Source organism: Corylus avellana, chromosome ca9 (genome assembly GCF_901000735.1).
Source record: "Corylus avellana chromosome ca9, CavTom2PMs-1.0".
Lineage (NCBI taxonomy): Eukaryota > Viridiplantae > Streptophyta > Magnoliopsida > Fagales > Betulaceae > Corylus > Corylus avellana.
Genome location: NC_081549.1, coordinates 22,361,808 through 22,378,505, shown reverse-complemented (window position 1 = coordinate 22,378,505; position 16,698 = coordinate 22,361,808). Strand labels below are relative to the sequence as shown.

Genomic DNA, 16,698 nt, shown 5'->3' with positions numbered 1-16,698 from the left:
TTATTTCAAATGTCCGCACATGAAATTTTATGAGTCCAAGATAAGTCAAGAAGCAATGCTATCAGTCCAGCCCTATAAAGTTAACCAAGAAATTTTTTTATTTTTATTTTTCCTTCTGAGCAGTTAATGAAGATGATTTAATGGCAAGAAAAATGGAATTTGGGCAGAAGAAAGGATAGCATGTACCATTGGATGGATTTTAAATCAATATATATAGGAAGACATGAATTCCACAGTGTAGGAAGACCTGTTTTGTATGGTTTGGAAATGCGTTCTCACGAGCTAGTGTTATTACTCTTTTTCAGTCTTTCTTTACAGTGTATGGTGCACAAAAAGCAATGAATGAAGAAAAGCTGGAGATGAGAAAAGGTTGTGAAATTATTAATGCTTTTTCTTTCATAGAATATTGAGACTTCTAGGTCAACCTCTGTCCCTTCAGAAATATTAAAATGGAGATGGTTGTCTTCTATATAGAGGGTTCTGGATTATGATTTGAAATTGGGGATTTGGAATGAATGTGGAGAGGAGAAATGCTGGAGTGCATTCTGCTGACCATCCACTCACCATCTATGAGTCTTAAATTTTTATTTATTTATTTATTTTGAAAACATCAAGATGCTTACTCACAGATGGTGGGTGGATGGTCAGCAGAATGCACTCCAGCATTTCTCATGTGGAGAGTGGGGGAACTTGATTCCCCAAACCCCTTTCTCTACTTTACCTTGATTCTCCCTTTGTTCAAATGCTTGCCTAGCTTGCCTATTTCATGATAACTGTGGGAAGATATCTGGGAAATATAGGAAATAAATCCGTGTAATAAAAATATACAAGGTAGAGAGAAAAACAGGAACAAATAGAAGAAAGCTAAACAAAAAAAAAAGAAAAAAGAAAATAAGCAAGACAAACACAATGTACACACCAAACGCATGCCCATACGCATACGCACACGCAGAGTCTTATTCATTTCCTTCACTCACAAAAGCCTAATTTTGGATCGAGATATTTCGTTTTTTGGTTATTATATGCGCCTCCAAGTACTCCATCATCCGCTTCAGGGCCCTGGGGTTCTAGGGTTTTCAGAGCTCCTTCTCTGGTTTTCTCTCCCTTTTCTCAGGCTAATTAGTCTCTATGCGCCGCTGATTCCCTGTGTCTGGGGAATCTAATGCTACGAAATGTGGGCTAGATTAGGTTTTAATTCTATTAACTGATTGATAAAAGCGGCATTACTCAATTAGGTAATTGGTTCTGTCATCTGTGGTCTGGAAGTTGAGAAGTTGGACTGTCTAATTTTTTACTTGATTGTTTTAGTTTTACGTTCATTATTGGTAATAGCATCTTTAAAAATGTGGAAATACTGAGTTTTGAACAGAATAGAGGATTTCCAAAATTGCTTTGATAATTGATATGACAGTTAGTTGTCTGATGCACCAGGGTGCTCTAAATGATTTGGAGTCAGCAATAATTATAATTTTCTGGTAATCATTACAAATTTTTTGGTTAACCTTTTAATTAAAATAGACCCTAGCTAGCTTTGATGACATGTCTAGGTAGCCCGGGTTGATTTTGAATGTCTATATATGATGAAGCTGTTAAGATGGTATATTTGGAAGTAATTAATTAAAAAGCTGAAAAGAAAATGTCAAAAAAAAAAAAATCAAAGCCATGTTCAAAATTAGAATTTAATTATAATTGGCACTGCTTTTTTTTTTTTTTTTTCAATGAACAATACGAGAAATTGAGCCAATATATTTTCTCTAATTCTTCTCTTAAGAGTTTTGTCTTATATATATATATATATATATATATATATATATGCATGTCTGTGTTGGATTAATTCCCAATTTTTTGCACAGATGAAGACGGGATGTGTCGCTCTAGTTTTATGTTTAAATATTAGTGTGGATCCACCTGATGTAATCAAGATATCTCCTTGTGCCAGAATGGAGTGCTGGATAGGTGCATTTTAAGCTGCTGATCATTTCCTTCTTCTTCTTCTTCTTCTTTTTTTTCTTGGTTTGTGTATTAATTGGTTGTTAGTGTATTGTCAACTTTATTTTCATTTAATTTGGTTGGTATTTTAAGGTGTCGATCTTTCCAGTCTGAACTATCACGTGATAGACTTCCAAATACTTCCTGCTATTTGCTATTAATTAGTCATGTAATTAGTGAGTACTTCTTATAATACTGGCAAATGTTTTTTCCTAAATTGCACCTTTTTTATGGGATGTGCTGAAGAGGTTGTTTAAAAGGAATTCATTGTCACTGTGTTTGTCAAAGTTATAATAATGATAAAATGTGTTTAAATGGGATTCAGTGTCCTTGTTCAGTAGCAGTATTTTTCAATTCTAATTTTGTTGAAGAATCCTGTGCTGCGCTTATCTATACTGTTCATACTATTTACGTATCTTCCCCCATTTCTGGTACTTGCGGTTTAGCATGTTGCATTGTTTGATTGCCACAAAAGTGAAGAAAAATGCAATGATTTGGGACTCCTTCTAGCTATCTTTAGAATTACAAACCAAGCCTTTTTATGGCATGGAAATGAAACATGATGTCTAGAACAAGTTGATTTTTTTGTTTCAGAAGTGTTCATGGCTAGAAGCCTTTTTACTTTCTTCAATTTATATATTCTACCATGTTTGCAGATCCTTTTTCCATGGCACCTCAAAAAGCACTTGAGACAATTGGGAAAACCTTGAGCATTCAGTACGAAAGGTGGCAACCAAAGGCAAGAACATTTTTTGCATGTACCTGTTTGACATATTGCTTTATCTGTGCATTTTAACCTAATAATTGAACTTATTGAAACTTAAGCAGGCTCGCTATAAGTATCAACTTGATCCTACTGTGGAGGAAGTGAAGAAACTTTGCAATACGTGTCGCACAGCAGCCAAGTCAGAGAGAGTTCTGTTCCATTATAATGGACATGGTGTACCAAAACCAACTGCTAAAGGCGAAATTTGGCTCTTTAATAGGGTTTGTTACTGCTTTCTACCATTTTTTTTTTTTTTTTGATGTTCTGTTGTCGTTATTAATTAGATTTGCCATGTTTCTCTGACTCATGTTTTTGTTGCAGAGTTATACGCAGTATATCCCCTTGCCAATCAGTGACCTTGATTCCTGGTTGAAGACACCATCAATATATGTTTTTGACTGCTCTGCTGCTGGGATGATTATCAATGCCTTCAATGAGGTATATATATATATATTCAACTATGTCTTTACCATGAATCTATTTATTGGGTAATTGGTAGTAGCCATCATGTAGGTTATGATTATTCTTTCTGTAAAGATGACTTTTTGATTATTTCTTGATAGCTTAACGATTGGGGTGCTTCTGGATCCTCAAGGGATTGCATTCTGCTTGCAGCCTGTGAAGCACATGAGACTCTTCCCCAGAGTGCTGATTTTCCCGCTGATGTGTTTACTTCTTGCCTCACTACTCCTATAAAGATGGCATTAAGATGGTGAAATTTATTTCCCTTTTTGGTGGTACAATAGGCTTTTCTATGTATTGATTGTTACATTTTTTTCTCCTAGGTTCTGCAAACGGTCCTTGCTTCGTGACTCCCTAGATTATTCGCTTATAGATAAAATTCCTGGAAGGCAGAATGACAGGAAAACACTTCTCGGTGAATTGAACTGGATTTTTACAGCTGTGACTGACACAATTGCCTGGAATGTTCTTCCTCATGGTAATTTTTCACTCTATATAGATTTGATGCACCATAGCATGGGTTTTAGCTTTTCATTTAACTTGTGGATTTGTGCTGCAGATCTTTTCCAGAAACTGTTCAGGCAAGATTTGTTGGTTGCCAGTTTATTTCGAAATTTTTTGCTTGCGGAGCGAATTATGCGTGCTGCTAATTGTTCCCCCATCTCTTACCCTATTTTGCCACCAACCCATCTGCATCATATGTGGTACGCAGAAGATACTTGTAACTTTTTATTCAGCTTCGTGTTTATAAAATTCAATTGGTACACTCACTTATGCACAATGCAGGGATGCATGGGACATGGCTGCTGAGATCTGCCTTTCGCAGCTTCCATCACTGATTGAGGACCCTAATGCGGAGTTCCTGGTGTGTTCCTTGGGATTTGTTCTTGTTTCAATTTCTTACTCTGGGCTTGCAAGATATGATGAACATTGCTTAAATACTAATTTCATTATGATGAATGATGCTTTTGTTAACCATAATTACACTCTTTTTCTTTTGGTCTACTTAACTAGCACACGTTTAATTTGTTTCAGCCTAGTCCATTTTTCACTGAACAATTGACGGCTTTTGAGGTATGGCTCGATCATGGATCCGAACATAAGAAACCACCAGAGCAATTGCCTATTGTCCTTCAGGTGTGCGCTTTCATGATTTTTTTTTTAAAAAAAATTCCCTGCTGAGTCCTATTTTCTTTAGTTTGGTGGGTATGTTTTGACTCATTTACTGCTCAATTCTTGCTTTTTTCTCTGTGCAGAATGGAGTTTTGTTCTTCATTGAGTCGGTGTTTTGGTGTTCATACTATTCTTTGATTATAATAACAAGCCTGTAAATTAACTTTCTTGCAGGTTTTGCGTAGTCAAGGCCATCGATTTCGGGCACTGGTTCTTCTTGGAAGATTCCTTGATATGGGACCCTGGGCCGTCGATCTGGTAGTTGTTGCTTCTCTCTTTACTAAGTTAGTGGTGTTTAATATCATGATTAACTTCACGACTTTATGTGTTTTGTAGGCTTTGTCTGTTGGAATATTTCCATATGTCCTGAAGCTGTTGCAAACGACGACACCAGAACTATGGCAAATTCTTGTTTTCATATGGACTAAAATTCTTGCATTTGATAAGGTACTACCTTAATCTGCTTCATATTATTTCAGCTAATTTAGTTTGTTTATTAAAAATTAATTTGCTATTTATACTCTATGTGTACCTGAGTAGCGCTTTTCGCCTTAAAATGTTATTTTGATTACTTTCAAAGAATATATATTTACAAGATGTTGATTATGTTGTTCTGTCTCGTGGGATGATAGTCTTGTCAGGTTGATCTGGTAAAGGATGGGGGTCATACATATTTCATTAGATTTCTTGATAGCATGGAAGCATATCCAGAACAGCGTGCAATGGCTGCATTTGTTTTGGCTGTAATTGTGGATGGGCACAGAAGGGGCCAGGAAGCTTGTATCGAAGCTGGTTTGATTCATGTCTGCTTGAAGCACCTTCAGGGTTCAACACCAAGCGATGCACAGGCTGACCCCTTATTTCTTCAGTGGCTTTGCCTCTGTATGGGAAAGCTGTGGGAGGATTTCTCAGAGGCCCAAATAATGGGTTTGCAGGCTGATGCCCCTGCTATATATGCTCCTCTATTGTCTGAGCCCCAGCCAGAGGTTTACCATCTTACTAATTTGAGAGCTATATTTTTTTTTTCCTCTTAAGCGATCGGTGATTTCCATTTTGCAGTGAAATTGTAATGTTTAATTGTATTATCCTTTTTTCTTTTTTTTCTTTTTTATTTCAGGTTAGGGCTTGTGCTGTTTTTGCGCTTGGCACCCTGCTTGACATGGGGGGTGATGCATGTAGTGATGGTGCTGGAGTTGGAGGAGATGAAGAATGTGATGATCACGAAAAGATTAAGGCTGAGATTAGTATTGTTAGAAGCCTTTTAAGTGTTGTTTCAGATGGAAGCCCACTGGTTAGGGCAGAGGTTGCTGTGGGTATGTGAATTAGTCATCCATTTTCTGTATTAATCCAGTTTGGTTGTCTTCAGCATCTTGATTTTTTTGTTTTTTTTTTTGTTAATTACGAACTTATTGTTGTGATTGGATGAAAAGTGAGGAGTCTGGATTCTTCAAAATGGTTTTAAGGGGATTTCTGGTAAATGGAGTCTGTTGATAGCAACTTTGAAAAGTAACTAAGCCTTGATTTCTTTTTTTCTTGACAGCTCTGTCTCGCTTTGCCTTTGGCCACAACAAGCATCTCAAGTCAATTGCTGCTGCATATTGGAAACCACAGCCTAATTCTCTACTTAGCTCTTTACCTTCTTTGGCTCATATAAGCAGCAATAGTAGTAGTAGTAGTGGTGGATATGGTAATTTAAATATTGTTTCATCCCAGATTGGTTCTCTATTGAGAGTCAGCAATGACAATCCATCAGTGATTAGAGATGGAAGGGTCTCCATCAGCAGCCCTCTTGCTACTTCTGGCATTATGTATGGTTCTCTTTTATCTGATGATTCTGATTCTAGAATATTGAATGATGGTGTCAGCAATGTGGTTGTTAACCATTCAAGGTCAAAACCATTGGACAATGCAATGTATTCACAATGCGTGTTGGCTATGTGTACATTAGCCAAGGATCCATCTCCACGCATATCCAATCTTGGTCGACGGGTGTTGTCCATTATAGGGATTGAGCAAGTAGTGGCAAAACCTTTCAAGCCCACAGCAGCATCTCCAACTCCTCTTGCTGGATTAGCTCGGTCATCTTCTTGGTTTGAGATGAGAGGAGGTAAATTCATGAGATATCTTTTACTAAAATTTGATTTAGGTTTTTTTTTTTTTGCCTTGTTTTTACGGTTTAAATCATTATTTACTTATGCTGTTGTTGCCAGGTCATTTGCCTTTAACTTTCCGAACACCTCCTGTTAGCCCTCCTCAGCGTAATTATTTAGCAGGAATGGGAATGCGAAGAGTTTATTCCTTGGAGTTCAGGCCTCATGCGTTGAATTCTCCAGAGACAGGATTAGCTGACCCACTTCTTGGTGCTGGGGGATCATCTGGGGCTTCAGAACACAGCCTACTTCCGCAATCAACAATCTACAATTGGAGTTGTGGCTACTTCTCCAAGCCACTTCTTACTGCATCAGATGATAGTGAAGAAATACTGGCTAGAAGAGAGGAGAAGGAGAAATTTGCGTTGGAGCACATAGCAAAATGCCAGCACTCATGTGGGTCATTTTTCTTTTAATTAATTCCTTTTATTATCTGTGTAGGCTTATGGATCCAATGTGATTTTTATTTCTGGGTCAGCTGTTAGCAAGCTTAATAATCCAATTGCTAGCTGGGATACGAGGTTCGAAACTGGTTCCAAAACAATATTGCTTCAAACTCTCTCCTATTGTTATTGCTGCAGGTGAGAGTGAACGAATCAGGTAAGCAGCTTTCATTTATCATAATATATTTTTGATTGTCACTTTACGCATCAATGTAAATGGGTTGATTTTGTATCTTTCATAAATTCCATGTGATAGAAATGAGAATTTTTATCTGCTTGATTGTTTGTTAGTCAAATGGCCTTAAAATTGTTTTTGTTTTTATTCTATTGTTTTTGGTGAATGTCATGAGTCCTTTATTCATTGTCTTGTGATATCCTAATCTGTGTCTTCCTGGGATATCAACCATCTTTGTTTAGTTTGTTAATAGGATATGGAATTATGAGGATGCTGCCTTACTCAACAGTTTTGATAATCATGATTTTCTTGAAAAAAGAATTAGTAAGGTTTGCCTTGTAAATGATCTTGATGACAGCTTGCTTCATGCTTGTGTTTTAATTAGTTTCATGATGGTTGCAGAGGATTCTTTGTTGTAATGTCTGAAATTTTGAGTTGATCTAACTTCTGATATGTGGCTATGATGCAGCTGATGGAAATATCCGAATTTGAAAAGATTATAATCTGAAGAATAAACAAAAGCGTAAAACTGCATTCTCTCAATTCAAGGGCGTGCGAAGTTCATCAATACAAGGAAAAACCCAATTATCCTATTCATAACTAATAGGAAAAACGATATCTTTGCGCCTACCAATCAACAACGCAACACTACAAAACACATATCATTGCATTTGAACATATATGCGAATTCAAGAGCAACCCACCTTGTCATTCACCTCGCAGAACTTCAATCTCTCGGTGAAATTGCAATCCCCATTGCTCACCTTGAACTGGTGCGACCCAATCTACAACAACAAAAAAGACATGAAACTCAATTCTATCCAATAAAAACGACACCAAAAATGGAGAAATGCCGAGTGTGAGACCAGTGATTGCGCCGCACGGTTAAACAGCTGCCGAGTTGAGATGCAATGGGTTTGATTGGTTGGGTGCAGAGAGGAAGGGAGAGTGGTGTTCGCGAAGAAGAGTTCGCGTGTACGGTGGCTTAGAGCGTGGAGGCACCAACTGTTCGCAATAGACACTAGTTCAGCTCAGTTACAAAATTCGCCCGGTTTTCCATGGGTTTAAACTGGATATCTCGGGTCTCGTCACAAAGCCCAACTCCAAAACCGAAAGGTTGTTTCTTTTTTTTTAAAAAAAAAAAACAATATACATTTAAAATAAATAAACAATTCTTTTTTTTTTTTAACAAGACTTTCATTAAAAACCAGATAAAACAGCCAACAACAAGCAAGCAAAAGAAAATAATGGGAAAGTGAATCTTTGCCGTTACAAATGAAAAAAGATGGAGGAGTAAAAAGTATGTGAAAATAAGCTCTGGCCGCGGCTTAAAATGCTACATGATGAGCACAAAAGTTGACATTTTTGTGTGTCTTCGGAGTCTCCCAAGATGAGTAAGCCGGGATGAGTGAGATGGAGTCCGCAATAACATTGGATATCTTCCGGTCTTGAACTATAGATGGGTGCTTAGAGTCATGATGACTACAAGAGAATCTCCTTCTATAATAAAATGCTTGAGCTGCAAAGAGGCCACCAAAGAGATGGTAAGAGGATCTGCAAAAGCCTCTGCATGGTTAGGATCACATGGAGGATTAATTTGGGAGATTGTCTTGATGAAGAGTCCTTTTTGAGTCCCAACAAACAGCAGATTGGGCAGAAAGGTTTTCTCTTATTGCTGTATCAAAGTTTAAATAAACAAATCTTGTTTAAAGCATAACACAATTTTAACATAGGGTTCCCTGCAATCTTACTTGTTTATATAAACGAAAGGTTTCAATTGCGCCAGCTCAACATTAATTAATGTATACATAAGAATTACAATATGGGCCATCATGCTAACTTGTCCTTTATGTCTGCCTCGGATGACCCACCAAAAAAAGGCTAGTAACCAGTAACCACCAAAGGCAGACATTCTTCTAAGGTTGATAATTATTTGAGCCTGAATTTAATTAAGGGCCCAAATTTAGATATTATGAAGTGGTGTCACATCTAGAGATCAATTCTAACAGATCCTTCAAGTTAGAGTTGGCCCATTATGGCCCATCTTTGCCTGTGCATGTATATATATATTTGTTTATCAGTATATTATTTTAAATGTCCGCATATGTAATTTCATGAGTCCAAGATAAGCCCAGCTGCAAGGCAATCAGTCCAGCCCCTATAAAGTTAACCAAATTTTTTATTTTTTATTTTCCTTCTGAGCAGTTAATGAAGATGATTAAGAAAGGATAGAGAAGAAGGAGAAACATAAAATAAATATTGATACATTTAATTTGGTAGTCCATCCGGGTGCATGCACAATTGGACTGGATGGATTTTAAATCAATATATCAAGTCCGAAGTCATCGGAACACTGTTTATATGCCCAAGATCATAGCATAGGGATGCTAAATCTGAGTCACCTATAGTTTGATTTTTTAGCAACGATCGCGCAAACCAATGGACCTATGAAGACGTCATTGGTGACCTATTGCGTCACATTTGGTGAGTCATGCTCCATTCATATAAATGGGAAGCAGTTTAAATTATTTATGACTACTTAAATTTATGTTTTACTTAGTAGATTGAGATTTCCGTCAATTTGTTGTTTAAATTGTTAGGGCAGTACATTATTAAAAAGCTCATTTATAATTTATTTATCTAAGAAATTTTGAATTATTCGACTACTTATTGTATGTGCTGACCCGACAAATTGATGGTAATCCTTATCTAATAACAAGAAATATCTTTCTGCCCATTCAAACTTGCTAAAGTTTTCAATGATTGGCAGTATGTGTGTGTTGTGAACCAATGTTAGTGTCAAACAAGAGGGGGTGAATGTTAGGAGCCTTTGAATTTTCAAAACAAGAGATTCAGCTTGGATGAATTGTCTGTGTGGTGGGTATTGACTCCTCGTCACTTACTTTATAGGTCAAAGGGAATATGGCATTAACAATTTAGCATAGTGCTAAATGAGTCATAGACATCCTTTTCAAAATAATCTCAGAGTGCACGTGAAATACTAACTAAAGTAGAATCCTTCCAATTACCCAAAAGAAAAATAAAATAAATTATGTTCATAAGTGTTTTTGAATAGTTGTTTTCTGTTTTTTTTTTTTTTTTTTTGACGAATTTATTAATGTCGGGTAAACTTCGGACATATATAAAACGGCCGCTCCATACAAATCGGACATATTCATTTAATTTTATATTAAATTTATGTTAAGACTATATAAATCAATCATAATCTAATTATTTTTGCTCTGTTTAAGGCACCGGCACTCAAACGCGCCTTAAAAGGTGGTAGGCTTGAATTCCACAATGTAGGGACACATGTTTTGTATGGTTGGGAAATGCGTTCTCACGAGCTAGTGTTATTACTCTTTTTCAGTCTTTCTTTACAGTGTATGGTGCACAAAAAGCAATGAAGAAAAGCAGGAGATGAGAAAAGGTGGTGAAATTATTAATGCTTTTTCTTTCATAGAATATTGAGACTTCTAGGTCAACCTCTGTCCCTTCAGAAATATTAAAATGGAGATGGTTGTCTTCTATGGGGTTCTGAATTATGATTGAAATTGGGGTTTTGGAATGAATGTGGGGAGTGGGGCACTTCCCCCCCGCCCCCTCACTTGATTCCCCAAACCCCTTTTTCTACTTTACCTTGATTCTCGTAGACCCACATCCCTTTGTTCAAGTGCCTGCCTTGCCCTATTTCATGATAGCTTATGCAGCAAAATGACCTCGTGGAGGAATCATACAACATCTTACACATATAAAGATAAGAATAAAGGACACAAAGTTTTCTTTAAATTGGGTGGAAAATTTTTCTTCAACATAATTTATTAAATTGAAATGTATCCGAAATAAGGATCAGAATCTTCTATATTTCACTTGAAATGGAAATGAATCATTTTATTTGGATATAAATTATAAGTAGATCCACTCTTAACCATATTGTGTAAAAAATAATTGTACAAACTCGCTTCTTTCAAAATAACACTCACTATATAGAAAATGACTGCACCGTTGATCAAATGGCTCCAGGCTTGCTATGTGACAAGCATCCAAGGGACTATTTCCATTGAGTCTCTCATTAAGAGGGGAACACATCTCCAAAATCAAACACGCTCATATACACTCTCTCTAACACTAAACTTTTCAATTCAGTTTTCTTTCAAAATACTATGCTAACTTAAGCAACAAAGTATTTTCAAGCCTCTAACTCTCTAAGGGATCACCTCTTTTTTGTTTTGCAGGTGACCCATCATCAATTTGGCTGGCTGGTAGGTTGTAAAAAAAACTGCTTCAACTCATTTCATGATCTATATTAGACTTCATAGATCTAATAATATATATGTTGCTATATGATTAATATCTTGTCATGTCATTTAAAAAGTTTTAAACACGTGACAATATAGACACAATTATATGCAATAAAACAAATCTGCGAAATGATTCATCTTCATTTCACTTTAAATAAGGAGAATCTCATTCCCTCAACATGTATCGGAGAGTTTCATGCATTTTTGAAACGTGCAATTTAATAAGCCGAATTGAAAAAATTTCTCAAACCCGATTTGAAGGAAATTCTTTAAATCGTCAAATAGAAAGTTTTTATCCAAAATAGAGATGGTATGATGCTCAGATATACACTGCACGCTTTACAAACTTTCCTTTTTCTTGTGCTGTTAGACTTTAAGGGCATGACTTTGCTAGCAAACAAGAAAATTAGTATAAAAGTTTAGAGTATTGTAGACACGGAGAGATATTGATAAGATTGCTCCACGTTTTCATGGTCGTATTAATTAATAATTGCACGTATTAAGTACTATAAACTATGAATATCGAAGGTGACCTATGGTGTCCCTCCTTTCTTTATTCGCGCTTCCAAACTATGTTCACCCAAAAGACGGTGTTGCCCTTCAATGTTCAAAAAAATCTTTTTTATTTTATTTTTAATTTTTTGGAGTGATGCTATATACTCGATTCTTGTTTTATGGGTAGACATGATAGTGTTTATCAACTTTTGAATCAGTCATCATTAAAATAAATAAATAAATAATAATAATATAAGAGTAATATTACATACCACATAAATATTTTATAAATATCGTACAAAGCTGATGTAGCAAGATTTAGTAGTCATTAGAAATTTTTTGTTGTTGTTAACAATGGCCAACCCAAAAGCTATTGTACCTTGTTTCGTTAGCTTTGTGAGATGTTTGTCTGATATGTAGCATTACTCACAATTTAAAAGCCGATTGTCACCGCCACACCATAATGGTAGAATAATGGAAGGATTAAAATGTGATTTATAGCATTACTCTTTTATTATTAGCCTTTAAGTAATGTTAAACATTGCACTTTTATCTCACTATGCTAACGTGGTACAGTCTAGTAGCCATTAAATATATATATGTATATTTTTTTTTAACAATGCTTGATCTAAGAGCTATTATGTCTTGTCAGGTTAGCATAGTGTATGTGATAAAAATATAGTATATAGCATTTCTCTTAGCTTTATGGTCCACAAAATGGTTTTTTTTACTCGATTTTATAAAAGCTTGGGTCGTCTAACGGTCTAAGAAAGGGAGTTACAGGTTCCACCTCCTCCGAGTGAACTAGGATGTCGAGTCCAGCCATTTAGGCAAATTCTGTAAAATCTGAACAATCCAATAATAGGAAATCTCAATCCGCTTTGGCATTACGGGTAATCTTAGACGACAATTTCAAGATTGAATCGCGGTGATCCACATGTCCCAATCAAAGCAAAACATGCTATATATATATATATATATATATATATATCACTGTCATGTTTAGCTTAGGTAGTAATCAAATTAGGAGAATTTGGGTTGTCTTTGAACTTCATCAAAGCATGGCCATTGGCCACGAAAGGTGACAACTGACAAGAGATGAGACGGGGACAAGCACGTGAACGGCCTGCCTGAGCATGAGCATATACTGTATATATGCTTTGGAGCTTAGTTTTGAAATCAAGTGGTTGATCATTGAGCTTTAACTTTTGTATGTGCTCTTGATTAAGACCTAATGAGGTCACCGAACCAACGTCACGGCATATGCTTCGGTTAGTCTTTTCAACTTGCATATTCTTTGTAAATTGAGTCTTAATCATGGTAGGAATTGTTGGGTCTAGGATAATTTGTATTGAACATTAAGAAATCTTATATATTGATTGAAGATAATAACTTAAAACTTATCAACATGGAACAACAAGTAGTTAATCTTAATGTTTTATATATCAAGTTGAATTTTAATCTTAATTAAATTTGGGATAACAATGGGTGGATCATATCAATGAATTGATGTTGACAACATTAATATATATATATATATATATATATTATTATTTTTTTTCCATCATCATAGATAAAGTTTTCCACCAATCAATTTATTTCGATTCAATCTATTAAATTGACATATGTACTTAAAACATGTACTGCTCTATTAAAAATGCATGTAAGAATCATGATAACTTTTTTTGCTTTTTGGTTGTGAAAATAGTTTTGAGTGTTTAATTTGTATTTTAAGTTGTTTGTTAATGCTTTTATTTATTTTTTGCTAAAAAGCGAACAAATAAAATCAAAAAAGTGTAGCCAAACGAGCTTTGTTCGTTAATAACATATGTCAATTTAATAGATCAGAGTAGACGAAACTCTAATTGATTAATTAAAGGATTTGGTGCTGTGAAGGAAAAAAAAAAAAGAGAAAAGAAAAGAAAAGAAAAGAAAAGAAAAAAACAGCACATTTGTTATAGTTTATTCAACAATTCAAATTTATTTAAATTCCCCCTTCACACTCCCTTTTCCCGCTTGCACCATAGATCGATTAGAGCGTGTCTATCAATGGTCCTTGGGGGTGCTTTCTAGCGGTGCGTGGCTGGCCGGCGATGGCCGTGGAACGGGTGAGGGTGTGTTGAGTTTTTGTTATTGTATTTTCGTTGTTTTTAAATAAGAATGCATTCTCTCTATATTTGTTTTTAATAGCGATATATGAGGTGAAGTTTTATTCGTTTTCTTAAGTTTTATTTTCATGAATCCTTAAGAATAATAGAATTAGTTTTCGGTCAGTCTTTTGTTTTCCTATAGTTATTTTTCTGTGAGTAAACCATAGACCGATAACGGAGGAGTTATCAAGCATAAAAAATAATTGTCACTATGGTTAAGGTAGCGAAGGCCGAAAGGGATGGTGATTGATAAAACACTAGTATCGGAGGCAGGGGATAGAGACGTGATTTGCCGAAATTTGCTGTAAATCTGAAACTGATGAGACGATGTTTTTTTTCATAAATATTGTCTTATAATAGCCCGAGAGGCTATTGTGTATGTCATAGATAATGTTTGAGTTGTGAAGATTTCAAATTATATCTTTGGCATTATACGGAACATTTTGCCCGATTTGATTGTTATATCAATGAAGAGATAATTCGTTCAAAAAAAATTTATTTCAATTATTTATCTTTCTCATGAAAAAACTTAAAATTAAATTTATACTGTTAAAGAAACACATAAAATCCGCCCTTTTTATGGCACCCAAACCAAATCCCTGGCTAAATGAGCATTGCTTTATCGCAGGTAAAACTGCAAACATAATATAATTTTGCATCTAAAATTGCATTTCAGGCAATGTTTTGTTTTGTTTATGTAGTCCTAAATTCCAGGTATTCAAATTACAAAAGTACTCCTTTTAATTTTAATTTTAATTTGACTGGCATTACCTAAAATAATAAATAATAAAATAAATATGTGGTTTTGAACATTACTATATAGGTTTTGGGGAGGCAATTAGGGCAAAGAGGATCCTAGAAGGGCATATGCTCTTAAAGCAGAAACCTTAACCATTCCACATGCTGTAAAGACAGTCGGTCGCTCCTACATCATTCCTCCTTCGAATGTAAGCATCTTTTGTTGACACCTCGAGTGTACGCGTGTACAAATGCTGAGCTGTCTAGTGCCAAAACGACATTGATATCTCACTGGCTTCTACTTGTATTATTACTGGAGGAGAAATGTATTCATCATCATCATCATCATCTTCCAGATGGGTACGTATTGATTATCTTCCTTCCAGCGCCCATGGATTCTACAAGTGGCTTTGAGGCAGAAAATTAACCTTCTTCTTTCTGAAGATTTGTGCAAGATTCCTATAAAACTATAAACTATACCTTAAAAAGCTTCATCCATGCGTCCTATTCTCCCTCGAGTTTTGTCACTTGCTCTTCACAGCTCATGAGTCATGACAAAAGTTCACGGGCTCTTCTGTCTTATCAACCTTCCCATTGATGAGGTTATAACAATGCTAAACAAATTACTACATGTGCAGTATAATTTTATTTATTATATACAACTGTCGTATAATTGAGATGACATGATAGTAACTGTTGATCAAAAAACATTTTTCTTGTCACGTCATTCAATTATATAACAGTTTACTAAATAGTATTACTGTATTAAATAGAGTGAGTATGAGTAGATTATAAAGGCATTTGTGGGTGCTAAATTTTATATTAATTCCTTATTAGGTTGTCACTAGGATTTGACTTAAGGGTAACTTAATTAGTTAAAAAATATGTTTTATGAAGCGAAAGTTACTGGTTCAAATTTTTCCTTCTACCTCTCCCTCCCTTTGTTGGTCATATATATATATATATAAAGTTGTCACTAGGATTTATAAATAAGTATCAGGAGCGTTAAATTTACTTATTATTTTAGAGTAATAATGCATATACGATTAATATTTTTCATTAGTTGTTACAAGTAAGAACAAAAGTTAGAGGAATTCCTTTAATCTTATCTATTCAATTATTGTATATTTTAAAAGCATGTGATTCTTATAAGAGTATATAATTTTTATATGTATTTTTAATGTCCCCAACTCAGAGGAAGTCTTTGTCTTATTCATAAACTATAGTCCACATAGTGCTTTTTAAGTTAAACATGAGAGAAAAAAAAAAGGAAAATAGGCAAAGAAAATAATAATATTATCCACTTTAAATTTCTTATATATATATATATATATATTTGTTTGTAGAATGCGATTTTATCAAAATTTTCACAATTTATAAAAGTATTTCAGGGGGTTTGTTTTCCACACATTGAAAAATGAACAAAATTTTATTTTAAATTGGGTAAAAAAATATTTTAATTTAATTTATCATTAGAATATGTAATTCTAAATAGAGTTTATAATTTTGTAAGCGTATTTTTAAGTTTAATAGGCTAAATTAAATGAATTTTTTAAAACTCAATTAAGTGGAGAAATATTTTTATTGTTGAAAAATTAGCTTGAAGAAATAACCAAAAAAAGAAAAAAAATTCTAAAACTGAAAAGCGATCATGTCCGGTGGTGATTCTAACTTCTAATTACGATAGGCTGCTTTTCTTTCCATGTAGTGCTTTCTAAATCTGGAAAAATAGGAAATAAATCCGTGTAATAAAAATATACAAGGTAGAGAAAAAAACAGAAAAAAAAAAAGGAAAAAAAGAAAATAAGCAAGACAAACACAATATACACACCAAACGCAAGCGCATACGCACACGC

The 16,698-nt window shown here is 34.8% G+C and overlaps 2 protein-coding genes across 2 annotated transcripts in view; one reads left to right on the top strand and one right to left on the bottom strand.

The window, feature by feature from the left end:
- The window catches only part of LOC132162502 (large ribosomal subunit protein bL21m-like), a 2,497-nt gene extending 1,533 nt beyond the window's left edge, over positions 1–964 (bottom strand). Inside the window, exons 1-2 of the mRNA XM_059572737.1 lie at positions 920–964; positions 722–787 (exon numbers count right to left, since the gene is read on the bottom strand). Coding sequence (XP_059428720.1) covers positions 722–787; positions 920–964 — 111 coding nt within the window. The remainder of the gene's footprint in view (positions 1–721; positions 788–919) is intronic.
- Positions 965–1,853: 889 nt separating this feature from the next.
- LOC132162501 (regulatory-associated protein of TOR 1-like) lies at positions 1,854–7,666 on the top strand. Its single transcript, XM_059572736.1, is given in 18 exon segments — positions 1,854–1,956; positions 2,646–2,728; positions 2,818–2,976; positions 3,077–3,193; positions 3,319–3,467; positions 3,541–3,921; positions 4,004–4,082; positions 4,253–4,354; positions 4,565–4,648; positions 4,727–4,837; positions 5,023–5,376; positions 5,508–5,703; positions 5,931–6,497; positions 6,601–6,936; positions 7,019–7,094; positions 7,096–7,140; positions 7,412–7,487; positions 7,628–7,666. Coding segments are annotated over 18 exon segments (3,057 nt in total).
- Positions 7,667–16,698: the final 9,032 nt, after the last annotated feature.